We start from the raw sequence: 17,010 nt of genomic DNA on the forward strand, positions 1-17,010 counted from the left end.
TTTATACTAAGCTGCAACTTCTGGTCATATTAACACAGTCTCTCTCTTTCACTCGTCCTGAGCTCTCCTCTCTCGTGCTCTGCTGAGAGAACACACATATTTTGTAAAATTGAGGCCCCAGGCAGTTGGCTGCCTATGCCTTTTAACCCGCTGCTATAGTGAAGGTGCATGCAGCATGCACAGTTTATATTGGCGTTAAATGGCCTTCTTCTGCGTCAGTAATTATTGATACCACCAGATGACACACTAAAGTGGCCAGGTTTGGAAGTTACATACATCAGGATAGTATGCATCTGTGATATAGAGATATTCCTGAGATAGAAAATCCCTCTTCTCATCACATCTCACCATCTAACCGATTCCCTCTAATCAGCTGTTTGTGGGCGTTCACCTTCATCTTTACTATCCAATCAGATTTTGCCACAGTCACGATAGCCAGTCAATTTGCTGCTGCCGAATTTTAAATCACCTCTGTCTTTGCTCCATCAGTTGTCATTCAATCAGTCGCGCGACCCTCCTCCACCCCTCTCTCCTCCAGTCATTGGACCCAGGTAGCAGAAGATGTTCACCTCGATCCTCCCTGAAGCCCTCTCCTCCAGTCTTCAGGTCCAGGAAGCAGGAGTCTAGACCCCGGGGGGTTCTCTTCACTACAGCTTCATCACTCCCATTTATATATGTGCTTATTGTTTCACCTCAATGGGGTCTAACCGCCAAAGAATCATGTTTCATATCTCATGCACGTGTCAATAAACCATTTTATTTTACTCTTAGTCTCTCCTGATTGAAATTTATTTTCTTCCTGGTACTGCAGCTCTGGTCATTCACAACAGTCATAATGAGTTTGGCTGAATGATTCAAATGAAATTGCATGGGACTTAACTACATTGTGTCCCTATAGGAACCTCTTGTTGTGGTGCAGTCCCATAGCCTCACTCAGGCTTCTCAAAGTCTGATTTTGTCTGAGTTGGGCACAATTTACCACTGACAACAGGTGATATATCATCAGGGACCAGTGGATCGGCTGCAGCTGATGAACTGCAGCAAACTGCAAATGCCAAAATAACCTGGAGCAAAAGCTTTAGAGAACAAAAACTTTATGTAGGGTCTTAGTGTCAAATTAAATCCATCAACAGGATTAGGGACTGGTTGCAAAATACAGCAGGAAAAATCAGCATAATGTCTTTATGGAAAAAAAGAGGTTTACATGTATTTTATGAAACCTGGAAAGATCAAATGAAGAAATATCAAAAGGCAGTTAAAAAAGAAAGAGCATTCTTTGTCTCAAATTTGATTTTGGCAACTTAATCTATAACCCCAGGATTTTATTCATTGTAATAGAGTCAGTCGAGGTCATTTTAAGATGACCTTACAAGAGATGTGTGAGAAATTTTTACATTTTTCACAATGACTCAAAGATATAAGACAACAAATTGCCCCCTCAGACTGTGTTTTACATGCCAGTCATTTTGGGGTTTTTTTCCCATATGAGGTAGGTTGTAGGTAAGTAGGTTGACACAGTTGGACTGGGTATTTTATTGATTATTAACAGGTTCTTAGTAGAATTCGTTTTCTTTTAAACATGTTGTGATCCTGCTTACTTTAAAGAAACCTGCCCTTGATTCTTCTGTTCTTAACAATTTTAGGCCAATTTCTTAACTTCCATTTTCATCAAAAGTTGCACGAAAAGTAGTTTCAACCCAACTTTTAGTTTTTATGTGCCATAATAACATCTTAGAGTAATTTCAGTTGAGTTTAAGGCTTTTCATGGCACAGAAACTACCCTCCACAAAGTAACCAATCACTGTCTTTTAGCAGCTGACAGGGGAGAGAGCACAATTTTAATCCTTTTAGACCTCAATTCATCCTTTAATCATCCCATTTCAGTTGAACATCTTTAAACCTGGGTTGGCATCAAGGACACTCCACTTAGCTGTTTTTATTCTCACCTTTTAGAAAGAACCTATGCGATCACCATAAGCAATTACACATCCTCTACAACTCCAATTACCTATATATAGTGTACTGCAAGGTTTAATATTCGGTCTAATTTATTTTCTATTTGTATGCTCCCACTTGCCCAAATTATCCACCCTCACAGAGTGTCTTTCCATAACTACGCAGATGACACACAGATGCACCTGCCCCTGAGAACCGATGACTCAAGAAGCCTTTTTTTCAATTGTCTCAGTGATAGCAACTGTTGGATGGTCCAAAACTTTCCCTAGCTCAAAATTAAAAATTATTTTGTTCAGTCCACCAAATTTCATTAATCCCATTGAAACTAACCTTGGTCCCCTGTGCACAAATGTCACTTCCACTGCCAGAAATTTAGAAGTAATCTTTGATTCAGACCTCAGATTGTCCCGTCCTGCTTCCTCCTCACTTAATTTCTCCAGACTAGACTAGTGCAACTCTCTGGTGTGAACCGAAAATCACTCCCTCAACTACAACTGGTTCAGAAAGCAGAAGCTAGGCCTCGTACTGGTTTTAACAGATTACATTGCATCACCTGTATCCTGGATTCCATTTGCTAATACTGATAATATTTAAAGCCCTTCTGGGTCTGGGCCCAAGTTACATTGCTGAAACATTGACCCCCTATGAGCCGGTTTGCAGCCTTAGATCCTCAGGCCTCAGGTCTAAAGGTGACCATGTTTTTTTTTTGTTTGTTTGTTTACATTAGGGCCTCTTGACTTTGGAACAACATGCCTGAGGAGATAAGGCACATCCTCTAAAGAATGAAGCTTAAACCTGTCACATCTCAATTCAAATCTGAATTGAAACCGCTAAAAAGAGGAAGTATCAGCTGTGCAGGATCCCAGATGAAAATACTGAAATGCAATGTCACTGTCACTTTCCATTACATAGCAGCAAGAACAATGGTCTTATTTTCTAGTAATCTATGCTGTGTGTGTGTTTTTATGTAAATATGTGATAACTTTATAACTTTATATATTTGTCCCTGCAGAGGGACAGCTGCAGCTCCATGACGTGCTCTCATCCAGCAGCACAGTTGTCACCTACTCAGTCAGAGCTGAGCGTTGTATAAGGAGTGAGAGGAAAACAGCCTGCTGGTTGGTGGGCCGACTGTAGCCACTGTTCATTTAGTAGTCATTATGTTAGTCTAACTTCAGTACAACATAGTTCTCAGTCTTTTCAAATGTTTCCAGCAACTGTTTTCTAAAATGCATAATGTGCTTGGGAGAAAACTCCCTTTCTCCTTCATAGATTATTATTTAAGATATAAGTGTTTAAAAAAAAACTCAGAAAAGACCTGAACCCAAGCTATATTCACAGAGCTTTTATTCTCTGCCCAACAGCCTCGTCCTGAAATTAGAAAAGTATGCAGTCGAAACAGTCTAAGAGCTAATGAATCAATGCCAGGTGCCAAAAACACATAATTCAGGCTGAGAATTGTGTAAAAAGTTACTAAAACTGTCAGGAAAATACAACTGTGATGCAATATTCACAGGAAATAACTTGCTCAAAATTCTAATCTGTTATTGTTATGCATTGAATTTAATATCAAATACCCATAAAATATGTAACTTAGCGGTTGTCAGTTCACTCAGTGATAGACAGGGGCCCTTTAAGGAAAACGTTTGGGAGCCACTGAACTAAACCATCAGTGGTAAGGTGTGCATATACGGAAAGATCTGATAATCAAATGTATTTTGCAAGAAACCCACAATGAACAGTACTTTATTTTGAGAGACAAAAATAGATTTGCATATATTGCAAATAATTTGATACCCACACCTTACTCAGTTGATGCAAATGTCAAGGGAATGCAGGAATGTATGTGTTGAAACCAGAGTACACTTCCTGTGTGGTGAGCATGGTTCCATGAGGTTATCTTCACAGACAGCATGTCAGGTGATATCTCGACAGGTCATGTAAATTGGACTGGGAGTGGACTTAGCAGGTTAAAATAACAGCTGGGCACTGAAAGATTATATTGCTGGATTAGTGCAGTTTCACGTTTATATTCAGCAGCCAGGGAAGGGAGACGAGTACAAGTACAGCTGTAGCTTGGAGAGGGCATCAAATTGAAGTCACCGTGGAAACAGAAAAGGCAAACAAGGTGAGTGAAGTTAATACAACCTAAAGTCATTTTTTCACTTTTGTTTTGTTAGAGTCCTCACTAAGTTTTTCCCTCTTAGATGTAGGTATTTGTGCAGTTAAAAGCTTTATTTCTGTATATGAAAAACAATGAACTTGTCCTGAGTCAACTGATGTTTCTCTATTTTTCCTCCACAGTCAAGATGCTGTGGAGTCTGTTCATCCCTCTGATTGGTAAGTAGCTCACTTTATGGCCATGCATGTCAGTGATCTTTATAATTATCGGAACACAGAATGGGATGTAGGGTATGTCCACAAAAATGTGAATCAAGGATAAAATCATTTTTAAAAAGTCAGCGTTCCTACACAGTATGAAAAGGTATAGAATTTAAGTTCAGTAATTTCCATGTTGAATGAGTATGGAAAAAAGATAAGAAAGTGTGGAAAAATGTCTGTGTTTCCCGACCATTGTCCCTATTCTGTTTTATAAAACATAAAATTTAGAATTTCTAAAAACAAAATGATCATACAAGCAGGCAAAGTTGTCAAAGTCACAAACAAGTCTATGTCCTGTAAAGAACATACAGGGTGTGCCTCAGCCTTGCACTGTAATTTTTTTCAGTTTAAAATGTCCTATAATTTTGTATTTTTGGCTAGTAGCATTTCATTTTAATTTCATAATGCATTTATGAGGGCAGGCAGAGAAAAGAGAAACAGACACACCAGCTGTGCAGTCGATTTTCATGTCAGCAGTGGAGGCTGACAAAACAAATGCTGGCTGGCTGATAAACATATTTTTAGCTACCTCCACCATATCAGTCGCTCTTTATTCAATTTGTTTATCAACCACATCATAATTATTGGGCTCAGTGTTGCCAACTTGGTGACTTTCTCGCTAGATTTAGCAACTTTTCAGACCCTCTTAGCAACATAATCTAAAAAGTAAGTATTGACAAATCCAGCCAATTATTTAAGGGGTCTCAAGCTCAAATTGGTTTGCGGCCACTGAGAACAGTGTTATTGATATTTTAGAGGGGTGACTTAAATGTTCATGCCCTGCAAGAAGTGCTGAAGTACTGAAACTTCTTTGTCTTCATCACTAACATATTTTCATCATATGTAACAAAAAATGAAAACAGCATTTTTGTATACAGTACCGTAACCGTGCATTGGACACAAACTCCTCTGTCAGTTTGAGTTGGTCGTTAAGGGCCCTGATGAAAATGGCTGCTGAGCATTGTTGATTTTGTCTGTGTTAGGTTAGTTCTCTCACATAACTCATCATAAATGTCACTTGATAACTTGCTGATCCACTCTTCCACTGTGTTTGAGAAATATTATTAAACAAGCTGTTCTTTTCTGGACATAGAATTACATCAGATTGTGACACTTCAGAAATACATACACAGAATTAGTGCAAAAAAATAAAATTGAGTTTTTGTTTCAATTTTATTTAATTGATGAGTATTTAAAATTGGTATGAATAGAAATAAATAAATAAAGGGGAAAAATGCAAGCCAGATTATATTATATATTTGTGACATCATGTTGGGGGGCAGATGGAGAGGGTAGCAGGGGGGCAGAAGTGAACCCCAATTTTGACCATCAGGGAAAGGGCAAGAAATGTATTCAAATTATATATAATTATATATTATAGTTCACTGCCATGCATGTTGCCCAGAGTAATCCACAGTTTCTCTGCCAGCAGCACTGGGTACTCTCCCCTCATGCACAACTAAGCCAGATCCTGAATGTAAAGGTAGGATTTAACTTTCTCTCTCTTTGGATTAGGATGTTCGTATAGCTTGTAAATTACATAAATACTTATTTTGAGCTTTTCAAACAACATAAAATGCTCTGCAACAAGTAAGGAATTCTGTCAGACTTATTTTATTTTATTTTGCGAAATAAGTTAAAAATACCTTTACAACAATAGCTCTACAACTTGCCTTCATTTAGTATTCAAGAATTCATGAATATGCAAATAGTCCCCGTCCTCTCCACCCACACCCCAGTACCTTGCTACTCTGTTTTGCTAGCTAATCTGCATCCAGCTTCTGGGCTGGGCATCGCCGCTGATGATTTGGATAGTGTCACCACATCAGTTAACGGGATTGGTTCCTTGGGTTAATGATGTCCTATATACTCAGTCCGACTGAATCCTGACGTTTATGTATTAACAAGGTTAAAATCACGATTTTCACTGGAGGGGGTCTTTAATGTGTTTTTTTTTTTCTTTTACTAGAACTGTATAAAATCCATGTAATGAGTTTGTGATGTTTTGGCTAAAGATTTCTCCCACTTGCTATTTGGACAGCTGCACTCATTTTTGGACATGCAGTTGTTTCAAATTGCTCCTTTAATTTTGCTCAAGTTATAACAAAAAAGTATGATAGTATTTCTGTGTTGAGTATGCCAATATTTATACTACTCTTATTGTTTTTATATACAGCTCTCATCAACTCACAAAAGCCAGGACTGAACTGGAACACATGCCAGTCATCAGTCTATACAGAGAGTGATAATGTCTTCACTTCTGTCAAAGCTCTTGATGGGAACATGTCAACATGTGCTCACACCTCAGAGCAGACTGACAACTGGTGGACAGTTGACCTGCTGGGTGTCCACACCATTTTTAACATCACTATCTACAACACAGACGGTACCCATGCTAATATAAAAGGTGCTCAGATCTTCATTGGGAACTCTCGTAAGGACAACGGCACCACCAACAAAATGTAATACCTTAATGTTACTATAATTTACTTTGATTCACATTTTCAGTATGTCCAATACTTATTGAGAAAGGGTTTGCAGGGATCTATGATTGGCCTCAAGGAGAGTTTTCCGGTCATAATGGACTTGAATTTCCATGCTTCCACTAACATTTTGGCCAATGCCAACTCCACTACATGCACATATTTTTTTCACCTAATTGCAGGGGGTATCAAGTCTCTTGTTGTAAATAGCCCACTGGCAGACAAAGAAAAAATGTAACTCTTGCACACTTATTCCATGCCACAAAATGTTTAATAGACATTTCAATCACACTTGGATCTTCATGGGGTCATAATGTCAAACAATGGGAACCCCACTGAAGCTGACAAGCTGTATGGCACCAGTGTGGTTAACCAATAAATTGCAGACAGATTTTATAGAAAAGATACAACAATCAAAAACCAACTTAAAAATATCAAAGATATGGAAAAAATCAATTCATTATCTAATACATGCAAAATCTACATGACCAACGTACCATAATATTTTATAATAGACGTACAAAAGAAGACATCTTAAAATCAAATACAGATCCTAAGTATCAAAACTTTTCTCAAGCAGTGATTGACAAAGTGTAGGCCGCGGTCAATCCATGGGCCTTGAGAGGTCATGAAGAATAAATTAAAATGTTTCTAAGCTACAATTTTTCTAAGTTTGAAATTACCAAGAAATATTTATGTTTGATTTCCAAAAAATTAACCAGGACTATAAACAATGCCATGGGATTTAAATTTAGATTAAATTTAAATTTAAATTAAAAACAACCTCCACGTCAAAGCTTTCTTATACATTACTTCTTAGGCTGGGTCGCACCAACAAGAAATAATTTTTAAACCTAATTTAGTCATGGTTTGACTTTATATTATGTTGCACCAAACTTGTAAACTAGCTTGATATTTAGGTCAAGGTCAAGTTTATTTATATAGCACATTTAAAACAACCGAGGTTTGCCAAAGTGCTGTACAATCTAGAAAGCACTAAAGTATTAGAATACAACTACAGAAATTGAAAAGTACAATATTAGAGCGCACAGTACACAAAAAATATTAACATGTAACAATAGAAAACAAAATAAAGTGCACAATTAGCACAAAATTCAATAAAACAGCCCATAATCGGCAATGTTCGGCTCAACATGAGTCAAAAGCCAACGAGAAGAGATGAGTCTTCAGCAACAACTTAAATATCTCAAGAGTCTGGACAGATCTAATCTCTGAACTGAAATTAACTTTAATACTGTTACACTGAAATTTTGACGTCCAATTTAAAGGGTTTAACTTTCCTCAAAGAAAGTTAAGAAACAAACTCAACCCAAATGAGTTTTATGATGCATCTCTTCTTTCTTTCACTCCATGTGAAAAAAGAGTGGAAGAATTAAACTGTAATGGTCGAAGTTGTTATATTGACATTTAATTGATGGAAATGTGTGAAGGCTAAGGCTCATTTGTGTATATTACTTCCAAAACTCACAGTGCCTGGGTGGAAAGGGTACGTTTGATTTCTTGTTCTTGTGCTTTTGATTTTCTTACGACCAAACCAACAAAAAAATGCTTAGAGGTTATCTGCCATACTGTAAAAGACATTTTGAGAAATTTTAGCAACTTGACATAATCTTGTCTTTTATTTATGTACCAAAAGTTCTGAAAATTCAAAGGCGGAACCTTGTAAACTGTTCAATTTAGTTGTGATTTTCTTCTAATTTAAAACAATACAAATTACTCTTTGGCTACACCCTTTAAAATAAAAATAATATTAATAATAAAAATAATTTACTATTCATGTCAAGTAGGGCTGCATAACATGGTATACTGTGATTATTTTGGCTGAAATTGCATTTGCAATATGCAATATGATTAGTGGAAATTGTCATTTTTGCACTACATCATTCATTTTTACTGAAAAAAAAAAACTTAAAATCATGATGCAAACAGACATTTTTTCTGTCATGTGAAAAAGAAAATTTTTAGACCGGACATCTCTGCAGCACTACAACACTTCATTATAATGTTGTCTTCTCACACATTTCTCCCCTTTGTAAAAAAAAAAAAAAAAAAGAATTCAATGTGAGTGTTCATGAAGCCAGAGGTGGGAGGAGAACATCGTAAAGCGTTGAAGCGATGATGGTTGGTGTAGTAGTACCCATGAGAATCTACTAGTCTACTTTGGCCCTTTATGGGAACTGTTCCTGTGTCACTGTGTGGGTAGAAACTGTGTTGGATGCCAAGGTGTCCCTAGAACTTGATACCTTTCACCTTCCACATCTTCAAAGCAAGAAAATCAGAGATTACATCCTACAGAACAACAAATGTTACTCTTCCTTGCTTTTCTGTTTCACTCCCCTTTACTGTGTTCATTTTTTTTCTTTTTTCCAGGTGTGCTAATATCACAGACTTCACAAAGGATCACTGCAATGACTTTAAATGTACACTACCTATTTCTGGGCGCTACATCACTGTGTTCCGTGCAGTACGTAGTTTTGTAATTCTGTGTGAAATGAGGATCAACGGCACAAAAAAAGGTACAAGAAATTACCCACACATGAAAGATCTAGTTGATAGTCAGAGATGAGATAATACTTTAATTAAATGTCTCCTTTATATTTTAATGGCGGACAAAAAGCAGATATAATGGCAAATTTGACACTATTCAAAACTACAGTAGGATGAGTTAAAATTGACACCTGTAAATACTGTATGCAGGCCAGTTGCAAAACAAAATGACTGGGGGTGCATCGGAAATAAGTGGGGGTGCACTAGTATCTACATTGCAGGCTGGCAACAGCAGTGAAAAACAGTGGATGTTACAGGTCTAAGTATATAGAATATATATAAAAGTCTCTTCTAAGTTGGATAACTATGCAGTGATTCAGTTCATTTTTGGATCCTCCCATAAATAATTATATTCAGTTTTAAAATTCATTGTGTGTTCTCACTGAATCTGTTTTCTTTTTCAGTATTTTATTAACAAAAACATAGCATAAATCCACAGACAAGAATAAACAATAAACACAAAAAAGGACAGCACTACCGTCACATTAACAGACATTAACTGATCAAAAATACAAAATCAAAACCAATACACCCTAACAGACAGACAGACAGATACACATACATGACACATCCTCAAAACTTATGTTAGCTGGTACATCAACCCCTATATAACAAAATATTCAGGGATATGAAAACAAACTTGATATCCTGTCTGGGTAATAACAAAAATACTTTAAATTTTACAATAAATATTCTTTAAGGTTTTTTTTTTCTTTTTTGATAACCCTCAGCTACCATAAACCTTTGTTATCTTTCATTTATATATTATCATGTAGACACCCAATCAGGTAATTCCAAAGAGTATTGATTTAGTTTAGCCAAAAAAATTAATAAATAAGAGGTTTAGTCTCCACAGATAATTGATAGCTAAGAAGTAGATGTGCTTTAGCCTAACTACAGTTTTTTTTCCTTTCTAGAATCACCCTTTGAACTGGTTAAAGAGGAAAAGACGTGGGAAGAAGCCCTGGACTACTGCAGGGACAGAAACATGGACCTGGCTTCCATCCTTGATGAAGAGACCCAGGCCTTCGCTGAGTTGGAGGCCAGGAATGCCACGACTCCATTTGTGTGGCTGGGCCTTCGCTACACCTGCACCCTGAGCTTCTGGTTCTGGGTCGCTGATCATCACCTGATATTCAGTAACTGGGCTCCAGGGCGTAAAACAGAAGATTGTAACATGAGTGCTGCCATGAATAAAACAGAAGACCATCAGTGGTACAGCATGTCTGACCAAAACAAGTATAATTTCATCTGTGAAAAGTAAGAAAATCAGTTTTGTTTTTCTCAGCTCATTGTGGCATTATCATGCTGTGACAACTTCTCTGATGTGATGTAGGTATGTGATGTAGAGTCGGGCTCTGTGCAGCAGCTTTCCAGAAAGATGTGATGGATTGAAGCAGAGAGCCTTTTGGCTCTCACCTGAAGCATTAACGTGGCTTACAACAAAACAGGTGATTTTATACTAACTGCAACAATTTATTTTTATTAGTTTCACTTCATATTGAGGACACACATTCTACACTCTTAGACACAAGGCTTCTAAAGGGGTTCTTCCTGAAGGGATCCTGATGTTCTACCAAGAACTATTTGCTTCTGAAGAACCCTTTTTGGAAAAAAAAGGTTTGTCAAAGGTTATTGGTGAGACTCAGGGTTCCATTAAGAACCATGTTTGGAAGAGTTCTTTCAGGATTGTTGAAATCCTGGAAGAACTCTTGTGTCAAGGGTATAAAAGGGTTCTCAGTAGCTGTGCTCTGATCTAAATTCCACAGACCCGCGTGCTTTCTATTTGTAAATACTATACCTTTATATCTACTGCACATTGGCATGTATCATTTAAGAGAAATGCCTTCCAAGATACCCTGAAAATACACAGTAAATAAGAGCTCTGATATCAGTACAGTATTGATATTGGCAGTTATTGATATTCAGGTATCGGAATTGGATCAGTGTGGATCGATACATCCCTAAATATAATTACAAAATATTTTTGCTGTTATAAGTGGTTTTAAGTGTTTTTCCTTACATTCTTTTAAACAATGTTCAAAGTTGTTCATTTTCTTCTTGAAAATGGATCTTTAGCATTTAAATCAGCTATCCATATTTTGTTGATTAATTCTGCTATGAAAAATATACTAATTCAGAAATGTTTGAAACATCTGTCAACTTTAGAGAAATGGAAAAAAAATCATTGCCATTAATATTAAATACAGTCTGTGTATACTATGTACATTTTGCATAACATTGCTGATATAGAACAATTGTATTTGCAGCCTTCAGTATGTATTTTCTGATGGCATTTATTGTTGTTTCCTGTTTATATTATTTCCTCTTAATGTATGCTGTATTTTTAACTGTTTTAGTGGGAGTGGGGGTTCATGGTTGTATCCATGTAGTGGCCAAGGGTGGGTTACCCCTGAAATCTCATTGGCCAGCCCAGATGCCACTTCATAATCCTAAACTATGATTGGCTATCAGCCCAGTCAGAGGCAGAATCTCAGTTCGAACCAACTGTTTGATGAATATTTTTGCATTATTTTCTTCTGTATGTAGTCTGCTTTTTGAGCGCTTAATAAAGTTTTAAATTACATTTGTATGGTGCCACTTTGTTGTGTTGGGATTTGTAGTTCTGTTTATCTTTTAAGGGAGAAGTAATAAATCTACTGAAATAAATTGTTTAATGAGCATGAAATGTCATCAGAGATTAAAGGGATAGTTCACTCAAAAATGCAAATTTGGTAATTATCTTCTCATCCTCATGCCAATTGAAGGTCAGGTTTATTTTGTTAGTCTGCAAAACACTGCAGGAGTTTCACAGGAAAACAGTGCTGCACAATCTCCCAAACAATGTAACAGACTGGTGACCAGTTTTCAAATGTGAAAAATAACTGGGAAGAAAAAAAAACCATAAATAACTCCATACTGCTTGTCTAGCATAATCCAAGTCTCCTAAAGTCCCGACATGCCGTTTGCACACCATCACAACACGCACATCCAGTTCAGACAGTGTGAATGTGCACATGAATGTAACTCCAAGCTAAGGATCTACACTGAAGATTCAGGCTAAAAATCTGGTGTGAATAATATTTCTTTTATCAACTTGGCATGTTATGGCTTTAGAAGACTTGGATTACACCAGACATGCAGTATGGAGGCATTTTAAGTTTTTATTCTGTTTTTTTTTTACATTTGAAAACTGGTCACCATTCACTTCAACTGTTTGGGAGATTCTATAGCACTGTTTTCCTCTGAAACTCCAGCAGACTACAAAAACTACAAAACTCAGAAAATTGGGATGAGGGTAAATAGATTATGACTGAATTTTAATTTTTGGGTGAACTATCTCTTTAAGGAAACGTATTGAGTTCTAAACTCTTCTAAAAACAATTCTACAGTCAATATGTTCGAGTTTCAGGTTCACATTCTGGTTCTGCACTTTACATCTCTGGTATTGTCATCTCATAAGAGGACCACTTCAATGTTCAGCTACCTCAAGAAAACACAATATTTAAAAAAAAAATAACTTTTTTATTTACATTTTTAACATAGTGTCATCACACTTAAAAATGTAAACAGCAGTGTCTGTACATTTGCACTGGACATAAACTCAGCAGCTTTTCTGACACTTCCACTTGGTCTTTTTGATCACTGCCAGTTTTGTTTGCACTTTCATAAAGCATCTGATTGTGTTTGTATGCCAGCTGCATATGAAGGGAGAGTTTAAATTGGTATGAAAGAGCTAGAGGAAATAAATAAACTAATTAATTTTGTAGGCTGTATTATATAATATTTTTGACATCAAGTTACAAGCTTGAGGGAGACCAAGACCATTTGAGACGCCTGTTTTTTAATGGTTAAACTGAGGTGTGTGTTAATGGAGTTGGGATGCCATTTTCCTGTGGCAGCAGGCTGGGCTGGGTATTCCAGACGTCTCTTTCCCCAACAGTGTTTTCCAGCATCTCCTGGAGGAACCCGAGGCATTCCCAAGCCAGATGAAACATATATTCAGTCCAGTGTAATCTTAGTCTACCCCAAGTCTCCTCCTAGTTGGATGTGCCAGGAAAACCTCCAAACAAAGGCACCCAGGGAGCTCCTGATCAGACACCCAAACCACCTCAGCTGGCTTCACTGCCCCCAACCGGACAAAAAAATCTGTTATAGCAGGTTTACGAATAAATAATCACACCAAAACAGCCTGTATCCTTTGTCTGTGACTGGTAAATCCTGAGCCAGTAGAGCAGCTCCCTGATATATAATGTTTTAGTCTGAAGGAGTGCTGATAAGACTTCAGGAGAAACTTACAACTGATCTCCTGTGGCTTTGACTTGTTCTGCTAGACATTGTGTAGGAACGGCAACCAGACAGTGATGTTGTGAGTACCTCTGGAGTCCTCTGCCTGAACTGGAAGCTTGCAGGCTTTGTTTCATTAAAACTAAGCAGGCGCTAACTCATCTTCACCTACTGTGCATCTCTCAGCCACTCTGAGCTGCTTTCCTCAACCCCACTGATAGATTAGATATCCTTTTTAATTGTAGCTGCGGGCGCCGGCTCTTTGTCGTATCAGACAGGCTCCATCTAAACCAACTGTGGCAGTAAAACAGCCTTTGTTTTCCATAAATACATCAGACGTGGCACTGTTAACGAGGTAGCTGTCTGCAGAGACAGTGTTATGTTTAAGCCAGATCTGATAAATTGCAGTTTAGCGAAGCACAAAAGTTTCCCGCAATTTCACAACTGCTTTAAAACTCCAACAGATACATTTCGATCGCTGGCAGAAATACTCGATGGGAAAACTACGGAGAAAGTTACTTTTCTCACTCTTGTCTTTCCAATTCACTTTTCTTCACTTACTTTAATTCAGGCAACAATTTACCACATGATCCATATGTATGTTCTATCTAGAGACACTGACAGGCAGTTATCAAGTCATCTACTATTCATTTCACTCCTTTAATGTCATTCAGATTTTATCAGATAAAATAGATTATAGAAAAAACAAAACTAGGGGTGGAACTGCCATATACGCAGGTAATACAGTTGCATTAGGGCCTGCGACCAACTAGGGCCCATGTGCATGAGCCTCCAAACATTCACTAAAGAGATATGGGCCCTAATCTTCACAAGACAATATAATATTAACCTGCATCTGAGTCTGTCTGTGTGCAGGTGCACCGTCACCTGTTCACCTATATGTTTTTCATCCTTGTAAAGGTGTGCTGTCACCAGTTTTTATATGATGCTTTAAGCTGTCATTGTGCTCCAACACCAGGCTAGTTCATCACTATCTTGGCCTTGCTATTATGACTCCACTGCTAAAGACACAGGAAAGAATAGGAAAAGGCTGTGTTTAAAGTTGCTCCTGGTATTACACAGGCTAAAAGTAAAGTCACTGCAGGCTCAGTTCTACGGGGGTGCAAAACCATGCTTTGCAACCTCAGTAAAATGTTTCAGTTGAAATTTAAAAATGAATTCCAAGCATGAGGCATCTATGTGCGCCTCCATTTGAGAATATATTTAGAGCAGGAGCAGGTGAATACAGATCAGGTGTGGTGATTATTAAATACTCTTTCAGCTAGTCACATCATAGGTCTCATCGCTCTGAAACAGCTGTGCCAGTCATGCACAGTTAAACGTGATGACAGCCCAGCAAAGCTTTGTGTCAGGAGACGTCTGGATGGTTCAGAGCGTCACAAATGGAGTAGTATATTACTGTCGGAGGTTACGTCAGGCAGAAATGCACAGCGAACAGACCTGTGCATCCATCTGGTGATGATTACATTGGACCAGTGCTGTTTTAACAATGCTTGCATGCAGTCATATAGTTCACTTATTAATGTTACTCAGCAGGATGTGCATGATTTCAAGGGTTAAACATGAGCTACTTTTGCTGAAAAGAAAGTTGGAGAGCTTATGATGAGCCCTGCTAACCAGATGTTTCCTTCATAAAAAAGCTGAATATATAGTTATAATCGATCAGTCTGGTGTGTGAACAGGTCTGTAGGTTATACTGTAGCAGAACGGCGTTTTCAGGCAATTTAATTAACATAAACACAGTGAGCAGCCATGTGTAACAGGCACTGCACTCTGGCACATCAGTTCATTGGTGCTGCTGTGACTCATGAAACAAATTGTTGCTGAAGAGGAATGACATTTGACATGACATTTTTTTTTTGCATAATTTTCTTTATTGATTTCATACTGTACACCATGAAGTTTTACTTACAGTCTTTCAGCTGCTAGACTAATAATACCTTTAAACACATAACATGTTCTATCCTTGAATGGTGTCATGCAACCCAAAACATCACTCCCTCCATACGTTTATATACACAAAACATAAAATACAAGACACATTTCTCTCATTCCAGTATTTTAAAATGAGCTTCTTATAGATGAGGGAGGAGAACATAATCTGCCATCCCAAAGGGTATCTTATTTTTTTAACATATTGAAAAATGCACAGTTGAGCTGGAAAAATTATTTTTGTTTTACATGTTATTCAATCTTGGATTTCGTTCCACACTTTGTTCACTTTTGTACAAGACCAGAATGAATGCATAAGGGAGTCATGAGAGCCACACTTCACACATCGATCAGAGGAGTTTGGATAAAACTTATGAATTCTGTCTCTAGTGTAATATATTCTTGTCATTAATTTATATTGTATTAACCGGGGATTTTCATTTGTGGTGATGCTGTTAGTGAGGTATAAACATTCTTTCCATCTTGTTTCAGCTTCTTTAAAATGGAGATCTTTGTTCCATCCATCATATATTTTTTTGAAGTGAATACTGTTGTTCCGTTAATAACATATTATATAATTTACTAAGTCTTTTTTCCTTTTTTCTCTCTTTAAACAAAAGGACCTCAAAAGATCCGGGCACTGGATCATACTGTAAAGTAAAATTTTCAGTAATCCAATTTTTTAGCTGTAAATATCTAAAACATTCTTGATTTGTCAATCATCAGCAGCCACCCAATAAAACAACATTTCGTGTGCGTGTTAAAGCTGAGGTAGGCAACATTGTTTTGAAATGATTGAGAAATAATTTCATAATAATCTTTCAGCATATTGTAAATTAAGTGACCGCCACTTGGCTCTGTTTTCACCATTTAAAGAATCTTAAAAAGTAGATTTATTTACACATTTGCTTGGAAACCTGCGTGCAGCAGCTACCATGGAGGAGCTGACCACATGGCTTACAGTAAGGTAATTAGTCTGTCTGTCCATGCTGAGAATGAAAATGAGATAATGACCAAATTTTCATTTGGAGTGAGCTATCCCTTTAAGGATATGAGTACTCGTGAAACTAGTGAGGTTAATGAGTCTCACTTTTAACAAAATACAGGATGTCCTGCAGACTCCTTCCTGTTATGACATTCTTGACTGAAAATAGGAACCCGGTGCACTTGTTTGGCTCTGCAGAGGCAGCATGAAACACTGAACCCCTGCCCACAAGCTCTGGAAACTCCACTTTGAATCATTTGACACACGAGCCAAATTCGTCTACATGCAGGGGTACTGGTTTGAGTAGAACAATGTGATCATCTTTTGCTGCAGTGTAGAACGGGAGAACAATCTGATGTCTCTAAGCACCCTAACCTCTTTCAAGCTTATTTTTTG

General features: G+C 37.5%; 1 protein-coding gene and 1 long non-coding RNA gene across 2 annotated transcripts; both read left to right on the top strand.

Annotated features, from left to right (window-relative positions):
* The first annotated feature begins 3,945 nt into the window (after window positions 1-3,945).
* LOC146318075 (uncharacterized) lies at window positions 3,946-5,821 on the top strand. Its single transcript, XR_014771649.1, has 3 exons — window positions 3,946-4,084; window positions 4,261-4,296; window positions 5,771-5,821. It is a non-coding gene; the product is annotated as an uncharacterized LOC146318075 (long non-coding RNA).
* A 357-nt stretch (window positions 5,822-6,178) lies between these two features.
* On the top strand, window positions 6,179-11,331 carry LOC146318076 (secretory phospholipase A2 receptor-like). Its single transcript, XM_084732309.1, has 4 exons — window positions 6,179-6,800; window positions 9,213-9,358; window positions 10,307-10,649; window positions 10,739-11,331. Exons 1-4 carry the CDS (start codon window positions 6,475-6,477, stop codon window positions 10,782-10,784), a joined length of 861 nt encoding a protein of 286 aa, XP_084588435.1. The 5' UTR covers window positions 6,179-6,474; the 3' UTR covers window positions 10,785-11,331.
* The last annotated feature ends 5,679 nt before the right edge of the window (window positions 11,332-17,010 follow it).

This window comes from Lutjanus erythropterus, chromosome 12, assembly GCF_056507025.1.
Source record: "Lutjanus erythropterus isolate fLutEry1 chromosome 12, fLutEry1.hap2, whole genome shotgun sequence".
In the NCBI taxonomy this organism is placed as follows: domain Eukaryota; kingdom Metazoa; phylum Chordata; class Actinopteri; order Lutjaniformes; family Lutjanidae; genus Lutjanus; species Lutjanus erythropterus.